This window comes from Anneissia japonica, unplaced genomic scaffold (assembly GCF_011630105.1).
Source record: "Anneissia japonica isolate Jap-2015-1 unplaced genomic scaffold, ASM1163010v1 scaffold24_len2511860_cov200, whole genome shotgun sequence".
NCBI classification, from domain to species: domain Eukaryota; kingdom Metazoa; phylum Echinodermata; class Crinoidea; order Comatulida; family Comatulidae; genus Anneissia; species Anneissia japonica.
The window spans coordinates 887,771-911,028 of record NW_022730786.1 but is presented as its reverse complement, the minus strand read 5'-3'; the positions used below and the strand labels follow the sequence as shown (position 1 = coordinate 911,028).

Genomic DNA, 23,258 nt, shown 5'->3' with positions numbered 1-23,258 from the left:
TTTAACGGAATAGTAATTGAATCAAGAGACACGTATCATTACATCTTTACCAACTATGCAACTCGATCAGAGTGTTCCCACGCCTCTTGAATAGAACGGGAACCATCAGCGACTAGCGCCTTCTATCGCCGCGGAGAAGTTGCACTGTTAATTTCCGTTAGCCTTCTTTAACGAGTCGTTACATATACATGGCTCAATGATCGAGGGTTGTATGCAGCGCGGCGCTATACGATCTTTGATTTGTGTGTGTCTCCACCGTAGGTCGGTCGGTGGTGATGGATGGTTGGTTTAGTGTTTTTTGATGGTAAACATACAAAATGGCGGTGAACTTGCCGTCTGAATTTAGAAAGTTTGCGAAGTTAACTGAACAATTACATAAGATTTTATGCAATTCGAAATATTCTTTAGCTGAACTTGAAAGTGAAAGTAATGATCATTTTACTGAAGGTATGTCTAACGCGTTTTAAAGCTAGGCTATGGAATTGCATTGGCCTTCGTCTTCGGCCTAGCCTAGGCCAGGGCCTAGACCCGGGCCTAGACCCTGGTTAGGCTAGACTACTACTAGGTCTCTGTATTTGATGTTGAGTAATTTTTGCTGATGTGTTGGGTGGTGGTGGAATGCCAAGGCTAGCGTTATAAACAACAACAATGACGCAACAGTGAATGGGCTAAGTCTAAGACTTTAAATTGTTTATTATTAAAAAGTATAAGCCTTTTTTGTCAGTTGAATGAATATGATGATGAATGTTGTTATGATTATTATGATTTTTTTGAATATTAAATTGTTATTAATGTGTGTGTTAATAATTTTGTTATTGTGATTTTGTATCATGGTTAACTCAGCCCATGAATTTTTTTAAAATGTAACCTTAATATGGAGCGTTTAGTGGATCCATTCCTAATCCTATTTCCAAATTTTGGTAAAGGATATACTTAAGTTGCAACAGATGATGAGATGATAAGTTTACATCAAACTGAATTGCACATCCATGCACCTGCAGTTTTTCATTCTACCTTGTGCAGTTGTGGGGAAAGTGTAAAAGTTCCATTGCATTAAATAGTAGGCCAATGGTACAGAGAGTGGTATGATAGGTCTACACTGGTTGTGCTAATTAAAAAAAAACTAGCCTCTCTTTCCTTGTTGGCTGTTGTGCCTTCTTGTAACCATCACCCCTAACTAACCATCGTCTTGTAGTACCCCGGTCACCTAAATGTAGAAAATAACACCATGCAGGTATTTTTATAGCTCTGAGTATGCCTATATACACATGCACAAATCAAATTAAATTTTTCATGTGATGTAATTTTCCTTTTAGACAATAAAGTTATCTTGTATCAAGGTATCTTGTAAATCAGTTTAAGGAAACTCTATAAGATAACAAAAATGTTAGGGCTGAGGTAAATTTAGGTATTTAGGGCACATTGAAAATTGAGTACCATTAAAAATTAATGTTAAATTAAATTATTTTATTTTCCTGATACTTTTTTTTTTTCATTCAGTTTTAGTCACTAGGGACAAGGATATGCCAAACCGTGAGCATTATCACTCTTCAAAATGGCAATCCCAACTAAGACTAAGACTCATTATGAGGCTTAGGGCGAAAAAATTGAACTCGGGACCATGGGATTGGAAAGCAGGCTCTTAACCACCAAGCTATTCAACTCTGCTCACTATTGTCATTAATTTACAGATCAATTGTCAGCTCTTCGTCTGTCTGTTGAAGATGAGCATGCAGTCCACGACATCATTCACAAACATCCATGTATCATCGTCTTAGGGCAGACATGTGCTTCAAAGGCAGCCATTGTGAACACTCTGTTTGACAAAAAAATTCTACCACTTGTTGAGGACCAACCGGACTATAGTTGGCGGATGATACGATTTAAATATGGTAAACAAACCTCTCTTAGTCTGACACTACCAAACAGCTTTGAGGTGCTAAATGATCAGGAAGCATTTGGCACAGAATGGACGGTTATACCAAAAGAAGAAGTTGAACTTAGGGGTGACCTTCGACATGACCCCTACGTAGCAAGTGCAATTGTTGATATACAACTAAATAGTTCTCTTATTATCGGAGGTAACCAAGTTATTGTTGCCCCACATTCATTACCAAATATGGATATAACGCAAGTATATGAGAAATGTCAAGATAGTGTTTTGCCGATTGTTCTTTATGGAATCAGCGATGAATTGTTACCGTACTCGGACTTAAGTGACCTGCTTGACCTTCGATCGTGTCTGCATGATCTTCCTGTATTGTTTATTAAAACAAAGAATTCTAATGCAAAATTGAATGGTGCGCTACCAAAAAGTACTGTCACGGATGCTATTAATCAAGGGGCACGCTTAAACCAAAACCAGGTTTCAACACCACCACAAACAGAACCACCTCAACGTCAGACAAGTAAAGCTAGTAGGGTCTATTACCCCAAAGCAATTCGATCACCGATTTTCAAGCAGAAAGAAAGAAAAGCACAAACTAGCCCTCGTATTAACGCACCATCTCAAAATGGACTTGGTCTTTCGCAACAGCTTCACAACATAGGATTTCTAAGGACGACTTCCACCCTTCAAAGTCGACACCGGAATAATATCAATAATTCAACGAGTAAGTTACTTGACGACTTAAAGAATGTTGGTGGAATTATCATGTTTGTGAAGAACACGTTGCAGCTCTATCTCATTAAATCAACTACAGCAATGCAAAACATGCATATGCAATCCATGAATATGTTCATAACGACGGCGTTTGACATGGCGAGAGAAATTCAGATCACACCAAAGAGGATAGATTATGCACGGCAACAAGAGGAGGAACTGTACAAAAAATTACTGGAAATTGCCAGTCAGAAACAAGAAGAGATCAAACATTTGATATCGGAGACCATCGCAAACATGAAAGAAGACTTGCTATTGGAGGCAGAATGTTACCAGTTTGTAGGTATGTATGCATATAGTCATGATGTGCCTATATATGGTAATGATGTGATGTCATCATGACCATATTTAGGCATGTCACTTGTTTTTGTCAAATAAAATTTGATAATCTAAAAAAGGGCTTTGAAAAAGTCTATAAACTTCTTAAGTCTTTGATCACATGTACATCCTCCGATAATCAGAAGTGTTTCAACTGGGCAGGCCCTCTCAACAACTCACTGAAGCTTATCAAAGGCTGTACAGGTATGACACTATCGAAAACTGTGTAAAACAGTCATTATCCAGTCTGTTTAATATTGTTAATCGATTCTAAACATTCTGATTAGTAGCATGGTACTTAAGAAACAAATAATAACATTAAAATTTGTCAGCGACAATATTTCTCATTCTAATTTCAAACTACTGTAAGTAATTTTTTTTGGGGGGGTAGGAAGAGGGGGTGGGGAGGTGTACAGCAAATGTACAAAAGTTAGTATGGAAGTTTACTAATAAATAACTTAATAAGCATGAATTATATACAGTTTGATAAAACTATTTTAATTCATGATCAAGGGCAAATCCAGAATGAATAAACAATGCATGTTTGTAATCCTACACTACTCACACTGTATAGGCCTACTATGATCAGATCAAATGGTGCAAGCAAGCTTAACATTTCCGTCATGTTATTTATGTTATATTTGAATAAACATGCATTCCATCAACCAATCCAAGTACTATTTGTATCTTTCTTTAATATGATGCTTCAACATTTAACTTCCTTTTTCTATCTTTAATTTTAAAGGCTTCACTGTACATACAAGGACTAGTACTAGCTTATCCCATAATATGTCACCAAACCACTGCCCCATTTCTCGCAGGATTTAATGCAATTTCCTGTGCTTTACTAAAACTGACTCATACTCTGCATTTCTTTAATCTTGATAGTCACATTATTTTTAGAACAAAAACATATTTTTCTCTCGTCAGTTAACAAATACAAATTATAATACCATTATAGACCCTTATTTGGCTGGTTGGCTGGTAATCAAATCCTTGTTAAGAATTTTCTTAGTATAAGTCTGTAAATAAAGTGAAAATTGGATAGGTTTTTGTCTCTTACTTTTCCAGATTTACAGTCAGTTTCACTTTATTTTAAGGTTACAGCAGTCTGGGCTAGTCATCCTCTATACCGTTTTCATGTTTTGCATGGTCCATAAACCACATGTGACATTACAAAATTTTACATTTTTTTACATTTTAAACTGGTAATTCAGGCTATTTTTTTAGATTAATACAATTTAAACTTTCCTTTACAGCAAAATTCTACATTTTTTAACAAAAGGTAATTCAACTATTAGATTAATGTAATTAAAATTTGTCTTCGTCTTTCAAACTAGTTACTGTATGTAAATTTGCTGAAAAACGTTTCAACAATAATTTTTTTCAGATTTGTGTTTTTCTGTTTATATTTTGAATATTCCTTGTTATTACAAATTTACCTTTTTTTTTGCTGTACAAAAATTTCGAGTTAATTTTAAATCAAGATTTTTATTTTCAATTAGTTAAGTTTTTAGTTTTGTTACAGTAGTTAAGTTTATTTTAAATCACTTATACTTTTTTTGTTTATCTTTTGCCTTTACTGTATGTTTTGATGATGGAGCAAGGGCAGTTTACTGTTTGGGCTCATGCCTATTGCTTGCTCCTGATAAGATTGTACTTTTACTTTGTCGAATAAATATTATTATTATTATAACATCTTTGCGCTGAATCTAGAAAGATGGTAATTCATGACACTTACAGCTTACAAACACAGACTGATGACCTACCAGACACCACATGATTGTACTATGATATTGATAGTGTAATTGTTACTAAATGTGCTTAATTATTCTCATCAACATAAAGTTACAATTAATTCTTACTTTAAACCATAGATTTTAAGTATTTAAACAATAATTTTATAATTTTAAGCACCTGTTCTCATGCCAGTGAGGAAAAGGGCAAATGTTTTGTTTTACAAGCATATTATAGTAAATCTATTATTGTAGTTATCAATAAATTAAAGTTATTATAATATAAAATTAGAGATTATTATCATTGGCTACTAAAATAGTTCATCATTTTCTATAACATAATTGTGTTATAAATGTCGTCTTTAATTGCATGTTGTTGAAACTTTGATAACATCTTTTTGCAATATACTGTAATACACTACGCACTGTCCATATCAGATGCAACAATATCTACACTAGGAATGCTTTCTATTGTCATAGAAAGTCCTGTAGATGTGTGGGTAGTAGCATCTCAAGGTTAAATGCAAGATAAATTAACATTCAGTCTGAAAGCTTATTGAAATATACACTGAAAATTATTTTCCTACCAAAAAAAATAACACATGATTGTTCATGTTTTTTTCGTGGACCCAATACAGCTTCTGTACAATACGATAGGATAAATCTTTGTCACTTATCGTCTTCATTGTTAAATTGTCTATTGATCTAATAATTCGAATAAACCGGGTTAATAGTACTGTCGTACTTTGTATAATTTAAGTAAGGTAGTTTTTTTGGTTTAAAAAAAAAAAATATAACAAAAAAAATTTCGCTTGCCAAAAACAAACCCATTATTTTACCCCTCCTTTGAGACATGAATATTATTAAGGGGACAGTCCTATTAAATAAAACTTGCTTTATAATGCTATAAAAGCTTGGGATAAAACACCGGTTGATGTAAAAACATCACCTCTTTTTTAAAACAGCTCTTAGAAGTACATGTTCCGAGCAATGACCCAGTGTTTTTTGTTTTAAGTCAGATTTCTAACTAAAGTGATATTTAAAAATTTCAACTTTTTATTGTGTAAACATTTTCGAGAAAGTATACTTATTTTCAAGGTGCCGTAATTCTGAACTTTTTATAGCTTTTAACTCTTTTGATTTGTTTTACTGCTGGCATTAGAGTGATAAACAATGTTTTGACTTTTTATTGCTGCCATTTTTTCATCAGTTTTTATTCATTTTATGTTCTTTGAACTGTTTGTTTTTTTCTGTCGTGATAAATGTGCAATTTTATTTCTGTGTTTGCAAGGACCCAATTGAAATACTGTAGGTTTTACTTTTGTGAGCTTTTCCTTGTAAGTAATTACTGTGGTGTCATGATTTTGTGCAATTTTTTATATTGTGTGTTTTTTGTATTTTATGTTTATGTCATGTATTTTATGACTCTTGCGAATAAATTCATTCAATTAATCAATCTTGAGGACACTTTAGCTTGTGAGTCAATAATATACAGTAGATTACAGTTACGGCCAACTCATATTCAGGGGTCCCAAGTTGGAAATACTGTAATCCCTTCCAAGAGATCTGCAGTGTTCTCCCGTTTTAGCAGTCAATTTTACCAGTAAAATTTACTGACCAACTAGTAAAAAATTGTAAGTTTAGTAGAATAAAAGAAAATGAAATTATTAGTCTAGGTAGCCTAGGCTGGCCTTCTTTCAAAAATGAACATCATTCCACTGTTCTAGTCTAGGCCTAGGCTATGATTATATGTATTGTTATTTAATCTACCAGTAAAAAATTTTCAATTGAGAGAACATTGATGTAAATAATAAAAATCATGCAATTACAATTTGTGGGAGATGGATTATTTCCTGGGAAATTCTTTCATGCTTGCTTGTGGGAGTCTGTCCTGATTTCTGGGAGACTCACAGATTCCAGGTGACTTGAGACTCCTACTTATTCAAAGGACACCCTTATGAATTAGGACAATTTTAATGGTTCAGATGGTGCCCCTTAATTCTAACTGTGTACTTGAGCAATAAATTTCATTTCATTTACAGTACTACTTTTAAGTAAATTATTTATCTTTCAATAAATAAAACAATTGAGCTATAGAATGTATTTCAATGGCTTACAGTAATTGTAAAAGTTATTCGCTTTTAATAATAATAATAATAATAATAATAATAATAATAAGATTTATTAAGCGCACATCTCCACTAAAGTGCTCAAGGCGCTTGTGAAAACCATGAAAAAGCTTATCCTTTTAAACTAAAGGCTACCAGAAAACGACCATAACCCACATCACTGCTTCCGTTTACCAGCAATTTAAGGTGCAAAGACCGGCTAGTACATGACTCACAGGTGTTCTCAGTTTTGTGGGCATCTAACTAAACAAATTAAAAAACAAAACGAAGCATGGAGGAAATAATAATATTTCGTCCATGGTATCAAGTATGTGGCTGGATAGAATCTGTGACAAATATCCATAATTATTCGTGGTCTAGAGGCTGTCTCTTATACACATCTAGATGTGTATAAGAGACACCTATAATACACAGGCAGCCAGTGCAATTGTTGTAGAATTGGAGTAATGTGGTCAAATTTCCTCGTCTCAGTTATAATTCTGGCGGATCTGTTCTGCAGCAACTGGAGACGGTGTAAAGAACTCTTCGGCAAGCCAATAAAAAGGGCTTTTAATTTAAGAGAAGACAATAATTTCTTACCAATTAATAGACACAAAAATAATGTCAATGTTCATATTCTACTGTGCATTTACCTATGGAGCCAGGAGGAAATTAATATTGTACAAATGAATTTTCTAAGACATTGGATGGATATTTGATTTAAAAAAAAACAACTCAGGAACTGTTAATTAGATCTGTAGATTTTTTAATCTAAAAGTGGTGATTACTACAACCTGTATTAGTCTGGTTTCCTCCCAAAATCTCTATGCTGTGTTTGAAACTGAAGGCTTGATGAGGGTGGGCTACGTTAAATCTATTAATTTATAATTCTGTTTTGATAGTAATAATAACTTTATTTAGTATAGCGCAAACAGTATCCAATTAAAATAATCACAGGCGCTGTACAGAATTATAAAAATATTAATTTACAAAATATTAATACATTAAAATTAATATGTTAAAAGTTGAAATAGAAAATTGGAACATTAAAAAGTATCATAGTACAATTTAGCACATCAAAAATCTACATAACATACTAAAATTAGAAAATAGAATAAACATGACTTCAGTGAAGGATTCAGGACATGGTAAAAGGAGAATTTATCCCCCCCCCCCCCCCCCCCCCCTTCGGCAGTAGCTGAAATATACAAACCGAGTGTGAAATCATTTAATTAGAGATTAAAATGGCTGAATCTCCAAGAATTTCCGGGGGAATACCCAAAATCTTCCTCTTTCAACCACCTAGCTAACAAAATTTGGAAACGTCACTTGTTTTGCAAGAGTGGCAGTCTTAAAATGTAACTTTATCATGCTATGAAATGGCCGACTGCTGAAACTCAGGCATTTATGATATTGCATTTCAATTGTCCACAGGTATTAAGATCCCAAAGAAAGGTGAGGCTTGCCAGCAGAAGGATATCAAACGTTGTCAGCAGCAGATTCAGGAGCTTGTCGTGAATAAGGTCAATACAGCCGTCGTTGAGAAGCTCATAGGCTCTGTCGATTATCTACGGGAAAGCTTTGTCGGAACTCTGACAAGATGCCTGGAGAATCTGGAGCAAGCAGACAGTGAAAGAGAATCCTCAGCAAGCATGGCTCTAAGACAAGTTAGTCCAGTGCTTTTTTTTTTAATGCTTTTTTTAAACAATTTTTAAAGATACTTCGGCCATATACAATATTGTAACTGCAATAATTACAGTTTGCACTGAGTTGTTTTTGTAGTGGAATTATGTATAATAATGACACAAAAATGATATCTCCCAGGATTTGAACCCAGAACTATGGAATATAGAAAGTACTGTACATTCATTTTAGTTACCAGACTATAGCGCAACTGTGAATGATGATAATAATAAAAAAACAAAACAAAATAAAAACTCAGTAAGAAAGAGGGGATGTGAATATGCGAACTTAGTGGGAGTCTCTGGGAAGAGCCCCTGAGCACCTGGTACATTTAGGGTGCAAGGGTTGAATCTTCCTTAAAGCTCTAGCAATTTCATTAATTTGATCTGTACAGAATTTTAAAAATATATTTACAAAAAGTTAATATAATCGATGTGTAATATATTAAAAGTTAAAATAGAAAATTGGAACATTAAAAAGTATCACAGTACAATTCAGCACATCAAAAACCTACATAACATACTAAAATTAGAAAATAGAATAAACATGACTTCAGTGAAGGATTCAGGACATGGTAAAAGGAGAATTTATCTCCCCCCCCCCCCTTCGGCAGCATCCGAAATATACAAACCAAGTGTGAAATCATTTAGATAAGAGATTAAAATGGCTGAATCTCCAAGAATTTCAGGGGGAATACCCAAAAAATATAAGGGGTGTACACCCCTTACTCCTCCTTGTACTGTAAATCCGCAACTGGTTGATAATAATCATTATTCATATAAATAAGTTGGCCTATACAGGTATGGAATCTCTGCATTCCAATGATGACAGTGGGAACTTGTGGAAACATGTACAGTACAGTATATAGTGTAGGGCCTAGAAATGGCTAGACCAGTAAAATATTCAGACATCACCTGACATGATCGTTACCAAATGCAGTGTCGTATTGAATTTTATTAGCTGTCTATTGTCTTATCGATCATTTGGAAATACTATAATAATAACGATCAAATGTTCGAAATTTTGCATGGCAAAGTAATAATATATATTAATGCTTGCGGTATGCCACATAGATCTGAAATAATGATAAAGTAGTTGTTGAAAACTTCCTCTCGATTCTCTGAATAATATCTAGAGAGAAAAAAAAAACCACTCAATTATACTGAGCATAATGATAGTGATAATGATACTACTTTATAGTCAAAGTGATGATGCAATAATAATGATAATAACTTTTTGATATTATATCATGAATAAATTACAACTATACAGTATTAATAAGTGGTACATTACTGTATGACATTGACATATTTATTGTGTCATGAAGAATAATAATAAAAAAGTAAATGTTACTGTTAGTGATTATAATATATATTAAGAATAATATTCTGCAATGCATTTATGCAGTGTTTCTGTAGTACAGGAAGTCTCGAGTACTTGCTACTGTTAGTATGACCCCTCGTCATTGAAACGCTTGATATACAATGCACAACCGGAAATGTCATATTTAGATGCTAATTTAGGAGACATAATTATTACCTGCATTACTGCAGTGCAATTCTAACATTAGTCCAATGTGTTCTAAGTCAGTTGGGTGAATATATGCATGGACGGTGGGGAGGGGGAGGAAGAGGGAAAGAAATCGTGGGCTGCTTTATGCTGCTAACTAATGAGTAATTCAGGATCCAGAAAGCAGTAGCTGTGAATGGTTTCCATACACCATGTACTGTAGATAGTTCTTAAAAGAACTGTTATTGTTTAAGAATGTCAACGTTTCGATTGAGTTGCTTCAATCATCTTCAAGAGAATAATACAGAAATTCAACAACAGGGAAATACTTATATGTTTGGGTAGTGAGACTAGCTGCTAATTGGTGGAAAAATAAACAATAACTGAGACTATGTGTGAAACAGCTAATACAAAAGCCAGTATTCACGGTGTGTGCATGAGGGTGGGGGTGTGAATACTGTAATAAAAAAATGTAATGATAATAAATTGACAGAGGCCTCGATATTGTTGATAGTGTGTGTCTGGAATGACTTCATTTAAAACCATAGATAATGTCTAATGTCATGTTTTGTTCATCTTCAACCTTCTAAAATAGAATCCCTATTGAGGAGCCGGACACCTTTGGGACCTAAAAAAGTGTCCCCTTAATAGGGGTGTCCCCTGAATAAGGGTAGGCCGTAGTGTTAAAAGATAATACCATACTTTTTTTCGTTTTGTGGCCAAAGGAGGGTTCAGATACTATATTTGTTTTTTGAATGATACAGTATACAATAATAATAATAATAATAATAATAATAATAATAATAATAATAATAACAATAATAGAAACAAACCACACATCCAAATACTCCATATATACTGAATGACTTGAGCTAGTAGATCATTTGAAACCTTCAAAAATAATTAGTTTGCTCCTAGGCCTAGGTGAAGTTCAAGTTCATTTGTAATTACTCACAGAGGCCCAGAGGGGTGGTTCTTCCTTGAGACATAAAAATAAATGTGAGGCTATTTATAATGGTAATATAAAATAGGCTATGATATGTGATATAAATTATAATGTAAATATTGAACAATAAACTGTCTTTAAAAAAAAGACCCCAAAATACAGTTAATCAAACAAATTGTATGCTTATATAATAATTATGATTTATCATAATTATTTATAAGCCAAACCAGTCACTTGTCGCAAATCGTGTTTCAGAGATAATGACCAAAACATGCTGGAATGTCAAAATGTTTGAAATCTATTTTATTGCACTAAACTAACCTGTATATATCTATGCATCATGCTATGCTGTTATTTTCCCCATTTTCAATGTTAAAACAACAATTTTTAACAATTTGGTGATGGGTTCTGCCAGAGAAATGCCCAAAATCATAAACTTTGAAGGCTGATTTGTCAAATACAGTATTGTTCTTTAAACAGCTGTATGTTTAAACTCCTGATTCTTTTACCATTTTATAGCTCTCATTTTACTGTTTAACATTGTATAACCATTCTAATGTTGTATTGCTTTTACCTATCTGTATGTTAATAAGGTATTTATTTGTATAGTTCTTTCTATATTTTTGAGCATGAAGGTGAAATGTCATGGAGAATACTATAAAATGTGAAGGGCTGAATTTCTGAAAGTGTTTTCCATTTCTATTGTTCTATTTGGACTTTTCTATGATGTATAACCAGTATTTCTTCCTGCTCTATTTTGGATTATTTGTAATCATTGGACTCTAGGTTAACCTGCAGTTAACCCAAACAATATTGGAATACTGTATATTCAAAGTGTATGGAAGGAAAAGAGATGAAAAGGAGGCAGGGAGGTGCATTTCCTGATGTACCACTACCGTATATTCACCAGTAGGCCTATTTTTTTTCTATAATGGATGATTTTTTTTTTTGCCATTTTGTATTAACAACTACTGTATTGCTTTATTTACTCTATGCTAAGCAACAATCAAAAATTCAAACCTAATGGAAGTAATCATAGTTTATACCATAAATACTGTATATTTAATGCTGAACATTGACAGTAATGGCCTTTAACAATGCCTACATATTTTATATTTCCTCGCTGGCATTGCAGAATTACCAATGGTAGTTCTTGAGTATACCGCTTGCGCAGACTCTGTTGTGGTAGTACAATTTTTCTGTAAAATGGAATGTGTTAAGGTTGATTTCAGGATATTTCATTTGACAGGCATGCCAAGTATCAGGGAGTTGGTATTGGTTCTACGTTTTCACAGATGACCAATGACTGATATCAGCTTTTCCGATAATGGACTAAGTTTAGAGTAATTTTGACCTAGTTTCTGCGGTATAATCACAGTCTTTTAATCAGTTTATTTTTATGTTCTACACTCTCTTCCGGAACATTTTAAAATTTAATCCGATCTCTTGTTGAACACATTAATTTTCAGTAATAAATTTCAAATCTGTTTTACATGATGGTTACTGTATGCAAATCCCATTTATTATTGCTGTTACTATGATTTTTTACTTTTAGCCAGAAAATTTTTACTTGTCATTGATAACGTTCATATAGCACATTTATAAGATCTCTATGTGCGTTAGTACTGTAAATGTCTAGTAAAATAATCAGCAAAAACATAGAGCATTTGATCATTTTATGAAACACTTTTAAGGCCAAGAAAAAAAAAATGTTTGTGTTGGCCACGTTTTCGGAAAGTCAAAAAACTTGGTAGGTCGGTAGGAAAACTTCTTTAAAAAAAATTTTTTTTTTAACACCTAAAGATGTGTTTACGCCTAAAAAGTAGAAAATACACAAATAATACAACAATTTTGGATTCGCATCATGTACCATCAAGTGAAATAGGCTTTGCCTTGACCCCCCTAGCCTGACCAAAACAATTTCAGTCTTATATGCTCATAACCAAAATATTGTTTGTTGTATTAAAGAAAAAAATAAATAAAATGCCAACCCTGAATTTCATAAAATGTAGGTTGGTCGGGTGTGGCCAACACAATTTTTTTTTTGGCTTAATGATTGTTTCTACAAAGACAAATTTAATTTGATATATGACAAGCATACAGTATGAAACTTAAATAGTAATTGTTTAGAGTCTGAGTCAAATGAATACAGTAGTGACAGGGGTCAAAACACTTTTTGTTTATATAGTACTGATTGTTGTGGTTTCATAGCCTAATAATACCTCCTGCTTGTTTGGATTCTTTACTTTTTATATCCTTTGAAATACAGTTCTAAACAAAGGTTAAATGACCCTTACACACTTTTAATTATTGAATAACCTAGGTCTCTGATAATATTGGGCCAATCCATGAAATAACTTGGATAATTTATTATTACATCTCTTTCCTAGAAGGAACTATTATTATTATGGTCAACTTTCAGGGAAAAGAGGGAATTATAAAGACATAGGGATTTTAATAACATACTGTTCCATCAATTCCCCTGGCAAAAGCCCAGGCTATGATTTCCTACACTAATACTTTTGAAGGGAAAAAAGTAGGCTCCCAGCATGATTGTGTCTACTGCCCTTAAGAGGTAATAGACACAAAAAGTCAAAGATTGGGCATGGATGAGCAATTAGGTTGATGGTACATATGTCTGAAAGTTTATAGACATGACCTGGTTGGGAACAACAGTTTTCCTAAAAAATAATGTAAGTCAAAATGGATATTAAATATATTAATATAATTTTTTGATTATGTCTTATTACAGTAGTACTGTACTGTAATGTAAGCTCTGGTTTAATGTTAACCTTTCCTGCTATCAAGAATTTATTACTCAACTGTAACAGTACATCATGTTAATAAAGTTGTGAATATTATTACTTAAGGGGAATATCCAAAATACATAAATAGTACATGCCTGTGTAATCCATCAACTCAGGGATAAATTCCATTATTATTATTATTAGAACAGACTAATGTAAAAGTAAATTACCTGAGTTTAAATAGTGCAAACTATCTAATATTTCAGATTCTGATTTAAATACAATGGATTAACAGAAACAATAGAGGTGACATCGATATTACAGGATTAATGTTAAAGAGATCAAAATAAATTATGATCCATAAAATAACAACTGCTTTGCAATTCTATTAATTACAGTATATAGATCATGAAATAATACTAAATGAATCATTCGATACTATGTATAGTAAGGAAAAACCAATAGTTAAATTTAGATGCTCCTTCTCACAAATGTATTTTATTACTGACTGTAGAATACAACAAATAACTATCCAAATGTTGCAAATATATTTCTTAAATTTTAATATAACTTTCTTTGGTTACCATTGCCATTTTGCATTTTAAGTTCATTTTTTTGATAACTGCATTTGTACCAAATATAACTTAATACAAGGATGGATGCGCCTAATTATACTTTTAGGGAACAGCTTATTTGAATCTGCTAAGTCTACGGTCACACTAGAGTCTCAAGCCTGGCTTGACTCACCGCGGGTGAGATTTCAAGCCAGGCTTGAAATTCTGGGTCGGTCACACTACCTGAATTTAGTTGGATTGAACTCCAAATTAAGAAAGTCGAAACAGGAAGTTAGAGCAACGCCACAATCAAAATACCGGCCCCGTGCGAATCTAGATGATCTAGGCTTAGGCCTAGGCTCGGATGTAATGGCGATGCTAGTTTTCGGATTGATAAGTGCATTATAAATTACAATTGATGATTGTGTCTTATTATAATACACACATGAAGAACTCGTGGGTATTTTATTCAAAAACTTCTAAACGCAACGGCGTCATCGACTGTGATTGGTCGACAGCCGATGAGGAAATGTCAATCCCGGTCATGTCAGGGTCAATCCAGGTTCAATCAGGGTGCTGAGCCGGGATCGAGATAGGTAGATTGAGATCGAGGTCACGTCAGGCGCGAGTCGATCCAGGTGCGGTCACATTATGAAAATCTCACCCACTGTGAGTCAAGCCAGGCTTGAGACTCTAGTGTGACCGTAGCCTAACTGCGCTGAACTGTGATTACATAACCTTTTTCTCTGATTTAATTTGTTTGCTGCCGTCATTGTGTTTCAGCTGGAGGGCTAGAATGCAAATATAATGCTCTGTCCACATCAAATTTTCTTGGACAAAAAACTGTTACATGACCATATTTAGTCATGATGTGCCTATATATGGTCATGATGTGATGCCATCATGGTAATATTTAGGCATGTTTTTGTCAAATAAAATTTGATAGTTGTGACAGGGCTTTATATGTTATGCACCATCTTTCAAAAGAGACATTTAAACCTTTTTTCTTATTTGCATTTACTGTATGGGCCATGCACATGTTTAAGAATGTTAAGGCCAAATAGAATGAATTGCTACAGTAGTTGTCCCCATCCTCATCAAATTTTGGAGCCTCATAAAAAAATGTTTCTATGGACAAAAAAATGAATATCTGAAAGAATAATGTCAAGCCTTAGAAGAGGTGGGAACATAAATGGCAGAAATACATTACTAAGATTCATTTTACTTTTTTATAAAAAAAACAAACAAACAAACAAACAAAAAACTATTTTTGCTATTTACCAGCCTGTTTACCATTAGTATATAGGATAATAAAAAGCAATAGTAAATACCCTCACCAAAAAATAATTTCAAATCCCGGCCGTGAAACTAACAATTAATTTTATTTGGCCTAATTGTCTGCCAGGGTAACTGCACGATTCAACATAAGGACTCCACTTGAAATAAGTCATCAGACTTTCTGTTGTCCATTTCGCTCCAAAAAACATCAAATGCAAAACCTATTTTAATCTTAACAATTCTTAGTAAATTGGTGATAAGGCTATGTTTATTCTATGTTCAAACATCAGATAATGATATGACTAACAACTCAGGGATTATTATCGCCTAGCTTGAGATCGTATTTCATGTTTTTTGTTATTTTTGTTGACTGAAATATCTTTTGTTTGTCCATGAACATCTAAACGACCCTCCATCTAACAAATATGGGTGTACTGTAATGTAAGCTCTGGTTTAATGTTAACCTTTCCTGCTATCAAGAATTTATTACTCAACTGTAACAGTACATCATGTTAATAAAGTTGTGAATATTATTACTTAAGGGGAATATCCAAAATACATAAATAGTACATGCCTGTGTAATCCATCAACTCAGGGATAAATTCCATTATTATTATTATTAGAACAGACTAATGTAAAAGTAAATTACCTGAGTTTAAATAGTGCAAACTATCTAATATTTCAGATTCTGATTTAAATACAATAGATTACATATTACAGGATTAATGTTAAAGAGATCAAAATAAATTATGATCCATAAAATAACAACTGCTTTGCAATTCTATTAATTACAGTATATAGATGATGAAATAATACTAAATGAATCATGGGATACTATGTATAGTAAGGAAAAACCAATAGTTAAATTTAGATGCTACTTCTCACAAATGTATTTTATTACTGACTGTAGAGTACAACAAATAACTAGAACTTTGAACATAGTCATTCCAAATGTTGCAAATATATTTCTTAAATTTTAATATAACTTTCTTTGGTTACCATTGCCATTTTGCATTTTAAGTTCATTTTTTTGATAACTGCATTTGTACCAAATATAACTTAATACAAGGATGGATGCGCCTAATTATACTTTTAGGGAACAGCTTATTTGAATCTGCTAAGGCTACGGTCACACTAGAGTCTCAAGCCTGGCTTGACTCACCGCGGGTGAGATTTCAAGCCAGGCTCGAAATTCTGGGTCGGTCACACTACCTGAATTTAGTTGGATTGAACTCCAAATTAAGAAAGTCGAAACAGGAAGTTAGAGCGCCGCCACAATCAAAATACCGGCCCCGCACGAATCTAGATGATCTAGGCTTAGGCCTAGGCTCGGATGTAATGGCGATGCTAGTTTTCGGATTGATAAGTGCATTATAAATTACAATTGATGATTGCGTCTTATTATAATACACACATGAAGAAGTCGTGGGTATTTTATTCAAGAACTTCTAAATACAACGGCGTCATCGACTGTGATTGGTCGACAGCCGACGAGGAAATGTCAATCCAGGTTCAATCTGGGTGCTGAGCGGGAATCGAGATAGGTAGATTGAGATCGAGGTCACGCCAGGCGCGAGTCAATCCAGGTGCAGTCACATTACGAAAATCTCACCCGCGGTGAGTCAAGCCAGACTTGAGACTCTAGTGTGACCATAGCCTAACTGCGCTGAACTGTGGACATTGATTACATAAACCTTGTTCTCAGATTTAATTTGTTTGCTGCCCTCATTGTGTTTCAGCTCGAGGGCTAGAATGCAAATATAATGCTCTGTCCACATCAAATTTTCTTGGACAAAAACTGTTATATGACCATATTTAGTCATGATGTGCCTATATATGGTCATGATGTGATGCCATTATGGTAATATTTAGGTATGTTTTTGTCAAATAAAATTTGATAGTTGTGGTCTTTATATGTTATGCACCATCTTTCAAAAGAGACATTTAAGTCTTTTTTCTTATTTGCATTTACTGTATGGGCCATGTACATGTTTAAGAATGTTAAGGCGAAATAGAATGAATTGCTAGTTGTCCCCATCCTCATCAAATTTTGGAGCCTCATAAAAAAATGTTTCTATGGACAATAAAAATGAATATCTGAAACTTTAAAGAATGATGTCAAGCCTTAGAAGAGTTGGGAATATAAATGGCAGAAATACATTACTAAGATTCATTTTACTTTTTTATAAAAAAAAAAAAACAAACAAACAAACAAACGAACAAAAAACTATTTTTGCTATTTACCAGCCTGTTTACCATTAGTATATAGGATAATAAAAAGCAATAGTAAATACCCTCACCAAAAAATAATTTCAAATCCCGGCCGTGAAACTAACAATTAATTTTATTTGGCCTAATTGTCTGCCAGGGTAACTGCACGATTCAACATAAGGACTCCACTTGAAATAAGTCATCAGACTTTCTGTTGTCCATTTCGCTCCAAAAAACATCAAATGCAAAACCTATTTTAATCTTAACAATTCTTAGTAAATTGGTGATAAGGCTATGTTTATTCTATGTTCAAACATCAGATAATGATATGACTAACAACTCAGGGATTATTATCGCCTAGCTTGAGATCGTATTTCATGTTTTTTGTTATTTTTGTTGACTGAAATATCTTTTGTTTGTCCATGAACATCTAAACGACCCTCCATCCAACAAATATGGGTCACGATGATCAATACCAACCAATAAGTACCAAAGTACACATCTAAATATTTGTATTCCAATTTTAAGTAGTTTCAAAAGGTCATTTTGAAAATACTCTATGTCAAGTGTTTGATTTTAGTCTGAACTATATAATATTATATTTGTATAGCACCTTTTAAAAAAGTAATTGCTTTTGACAAAAGTTATGTTTATTACTACAATAATATTTTACAAATGTAAATTGTAACTGATATAATTGGAAGTTATTGAAGTAGATTTAACTTCAAAACTCTATTGGACTATAATTCATCCCTCCACCACTATGGTGGGAGAATGATGGTAAATATATAATTCATTTTTGAGGTACCCAAACAGACCTCATTTAGTCTTTAGTGGAGTTGAATAGCTTGGTGGTTATAGATGCTCGCCTTATAATCCGCGGGGTCCTGAGTTCATTCTCTGTCAGTGTTTGTGTCATGCAGGTAAGGGCTTAGCCAGCGAGCAGTCCAGCCGTCTTTTGGGCAGCCAACAATTATTTAGGACGGCCACATTTACTCAGCTCGGCCTAGCCTAGTTGTGTCTGGTCCACTTTTAGCAAATTTTTTATATTTTTGAATCTGTCAAATTTTGCATTAAACTACAGCATATTTTTGGACGGCCTATTTCGTTTTTCTGGCTAAACCCCTGCGTTAGGAAATCATGTATGTTTGTCGTTTGAAAGGGTCTTATTACTTACAACTCTAATTACAGTGATATATTTGCTAATTACAGTACCAATTCTTGCATACGTTTTTTTGTGTGTCATATTAAGTGACTAAAAATAAATAATTTAGACAGCCTCAAATTTTAAGCCTTTCTGTAAATTTTGTTTCAGATTTTGAATGCTGCATACCAGGTGGAAGTGAGTGCTCGGACAAGTTCATCCTTCATCAGAGTAATATGGGAACGAATGAAAGAGGTCAGGTCAAATTTTATGCATGGCTGAATATTGGGCTTCACATTATGTTGTTTTTCTTGTTTTTCTTTAATACTATTATTATTGCTCATTGTTATGTTTGTTGTTATTCTTTATTATTGTTTTGTTTATTATATAGTATTAGTAGTGATAAAGACTTTATTAAGGAACAAGTACTATACAACATTTAACATAAATAATAAGTAAAGCTGCAAACCTCCAAATAATAATCAATTGTATTTTTTATAATCCTTTAGCTTGGTTTAAAAACCATGCCATGGAAACACCCTCCTAAAGTTGATGCAGAATGGCGAAAAAAGGTTGCCTTGGAGATGATCAGTAGTCTTAGCGAATCAAAACTTGCCAAAAGTATGACCTCACAGGTAGGTTTGAAACACTCTCAATATTGTTAGTTTCTGGGAGATTTTTGCTTTGCTTAAGGGAGACCATGCCAATTTCTTAAAAATTACTAGGTAGCGTTATGTAAGATCAAAATTAACAAATTAAAAAAAGAGTTGGAGTTCCATATTTAGGTCTATTGTGTAGGATAAATCAAAAGAAACTTACATAAATAATGATAACTCATTTGCAGTACATTCGTTAAGGATCAGAATAAATGTTCTAACAATTAGATATTGCAATGTAGAATTGTTACAGCTGTCTTTTTTTTTTCTTCTTTTGAATCTAGTTTAGAAATCGTTTACAACACTCCCATGATGCATTTTCTGCATCTTTGAAGCAACTGGAAATGAGGCATTCTGGCCGACTGGAGAAAAAGGAGGAACAGCGAATGAAAGTCCGGAAGGTTCATGCCCCTAAACTGGCCCGACTTGCCCTGGATAGCACGTCCTTACGTGACACTGTCCTATTTGGTAATTCAAATAGATTTTCTTCAGAAGTAACAACATATTATTGACAATATAGAGAATAGCACTGGTAACAGTGGTGACTATTATCTTGATTATGATAATGATTATTATGATTAAAGTATGTTATAACTTTAATTTTAAGGATGATATAGACGTGTACTAATGATGATGACGACAATAATGGCAGTGGTTGGTGATAGCACTAACTCTTAATTTTTATCACTGATGGATGGATGGATGTCATGGTGGAGATGAAATTGAGTTAATAAAAGTGCTGCTGAATTTCACAGAAACATTTTGTTTGTTTTTATTTTATGCTCAATCATATAATATAAACATAAACAAATACTACAACAGGGAAAACTAATTAAAAGAAGAAAATCAACATCACCATTTGAATTTAGAAAAATACATCAAAAGCTATTTTGCAAATTTGAGAGATTAGAGTAGATTAAGAATGCTTATTCTTAATAGTCAAACATAAAAATTAAATGACTATTTTAAATGAAAAAAAAACAACATTTTAAAACCTTACCTAGGTGTGTGGTGTTCTATATAATACTGACATTATTATATTGATGTATTATTTATTTATTTATATATTTTTATATCTATTAAATTCTCTTTTGTTAAGGGGTCATTTTGAGACAAGTTTTTTCTAATCTGATTCCTAAATCGTAATTTATAGCTATTAATTGTTTACTTTCACATGAATATCGATTGGAAAAAATAAATGTTACTGAACACATTATATCACTTATCTGTACAGGTGTGCCTCAGCTTGGGCGTGAAATTGGACGTGGTCAGTACGGGGTTGTGTATTCTTGTGAATCTTGGGGTGGCTACACGCCATGTGCTGTCAAGTCCGTTGTACCTCCAGATGACAAACACTGGAATGATCTAGCTTTAGAGTTCCATTATACAAGGTACAATGAACAGTTGAACAAGTAGCCATATTAGTCAATAATACAATTAATAAATACAGCAACATCATAGGTACGGTAAACAGACAAATTACCTATTTATTCCTTAACCTTTTTATAACAGCTAGGCTTCTTTAGATGATTGTGGAATAAATATATATACTTAACATGCTGTCAAACCTGGAGATCTGAGCTCACATGATCAGTGTGTCCATTTTCTTTCGTTGGCATTTGGGCCATGTTGTGATGCAGGGGGTGGGGAAAGGGTGGGTGGGTGATGTTCCTACATTTAATAATTGTATACAATGAACCTTTTGATTACTCCTAATCAGGCATTGGAGGATTGTATATCCATAAACCTAGAAGTGTTAAGAGGTTTTTAAGAAGCTTTACTATTACGTAATGTGAGAGGACTTTAAAAAAAATGTTTGAGAATATTGTCATGGTGTGATGTTAGGATTAGTTAATGTCCAGGAGCTGTCTTGTGGGTTTTCAGGCCGTTCAGCCCCATCAATCAGCCCTCCTTGGGTATGTGTTAATGACCCTATCGTCCAGCCCAGGGGATTATTGGAGGCTGCTTGAATTGACTTGGGAGCAACATGCAACCTGTTTGGATATACATTGATGGTTTATTGTAGTTTTTTTTTTTTTATTGTACTTTATAATTATCATTTTCAAATGTATCTGTTATTATTTATATATTTCTCTATATTATTCTGTGTACAGATCAATTCCTGAGCATGACCGTGTAGTGGCCTTGCGTGGTTCAGTTATCGATCATAATTACGGTGGTGGATATTCCCCTGCAGTGCTTCTTCTAATGGACCGCATGCAACGCGATTTACACGCTGCCATTAAAGGGAACCTAGACTTCCCAAGCCGGCTCCAGGTGGCTTGTGATGTCGTAGAAGGCTTACGTTACCTACACAGCCTAGGCTTAGTACATAGAGATGTCAAACTGAAGAACGTTTTGGTAAGTTGAGTGTGTTGTATGTGAAAAAAGATATTTTTATTTTTAAAGTTTAAAATATATTCCTGTCTTTTGATCTCATAATATTAGTTATTCTTGTATAGCTGTAAATAAAAAACATTTTTATCAGAATGGCATAAACTTTGAACATTGGCCTATTATTGTAAAGTCTGTTTAAATCATAATCTTCAAAGTTAATGGGAAATGATTAAAACATTTGAAATATATATGTATTATTAAAAGAAATTCAAATTGAAAATGCAATGTTTGTATGTGAAATGTTCTTAATGAATTTTCATTAGGAAAAAAGTGATATGTAGTAAGTGTCACATCTAGATGTGTATAAGAGACAGGTAGAGAGAACACAGGAAGGTCATGCTTGAGTGAATGTGTTCTAGCGTAACGTCTTCGTGCAAATCGAAACCTCCCTAAAGCTCTGATAATGAATGTTTAATAGAAAGTGCAATAGAATAGAATGTTTCATTCAGTGGAAAATTGAATGTTTATTCAATGTGCCGTAGCCTTGTTAAATATAACATCCAATCTTTCACAGAATTATTATGAATAATAATAATAATTATGAAATATTAATGTTTCACATGAATTTTTTTATACTATATACAACTAGTCACTCTTGTGTTGTTTCAAAGGTCAGCATAAAACTGGCCTAGCCTAAGCCCTAGGCCTAGGAATCAATTAAGTTCAGGATCAGTTAATACACTCAAAAATTTCCCCTCTGAAGCTTGCAAAATACTGTATAGAGTGGTTGCGGGATTCTATTGTATACAGTATCGCATGTTGGATAATATTGGTATATGGTTTTACATGTTTTTTTATTTATTTTTTTTTCATTTATCGTTAAATAGTGTATGGTGGAAAGTTACATGCATCAGTGTTATTTCTATCCAATGTTTTTTACAGGAGTTCGTCCGGAGAAACTCGATGTGTTTGGTGATAAATCCTGGAGCTTGATGTCAGCATGTTGGGCGGGAGAAATAGACAAGCGCCCTTTACTGGGCGAGGTCCAAGACAGGCTGGTAGAAATTCGCGATCATGCTGTTCAAATCGAGAACAAAACGACTAAAAGGAATGATACAATGTAAAAAAGTTAATGGAAGCATTTGGCGTAGCGCTTAAGACTCGAACTCTTAACCTCTTAATGGAGTTTGGAACTCTTGCCATGCAAGTCAATCATGTCCTTCGGCAAGACAATTTATTTGCGTTTGTCTGTACCCAGGAGTATAAATGGGTACTGGCATATGCTGGGAAGTTAAAGAGACTCACTATGTGGAGGAGATCCCTTTAAAGCCTGTGCCCAACGCTTGAGAAAGAAGGATGAGCACTCTGG

At 33.6% G+C, this 23,258-nt stretch overlaps 1 protein-coding gene across 1 annotated transcript; it reads left to right on the top strand.

Annotated features, from left to right (window-relative positions):
- The first annotated feature begins 201 nt into the window (after positions 1–201).
- On the top strand, positions 202–23,013 carry LOC117115098 (dual serine/threonine and tyrosine protein kinase-like). The gene is made up of 9 exons (XM_033258765.1): positions 202–447; positions 1,692–2,945; positions 8,259–8,491; positions 19,068–19,151; positions 19,406–19,531; positions 19,837–20,020; positions 20,787–20,943; positions 21,667–21,913; positions 22,777–23,013. The coding sequence occupies exons 1-9, from the start codon at positions 318–320 to the stop codon at positions 23,011–23,013; spliced, it is 2,652 nt and encodes an 883-aa protein (XP_033114656.1). The 5' UTR covers positions 202–317.
- Positions 23,014–23,258: the final 245 nt, after the last annotated feature.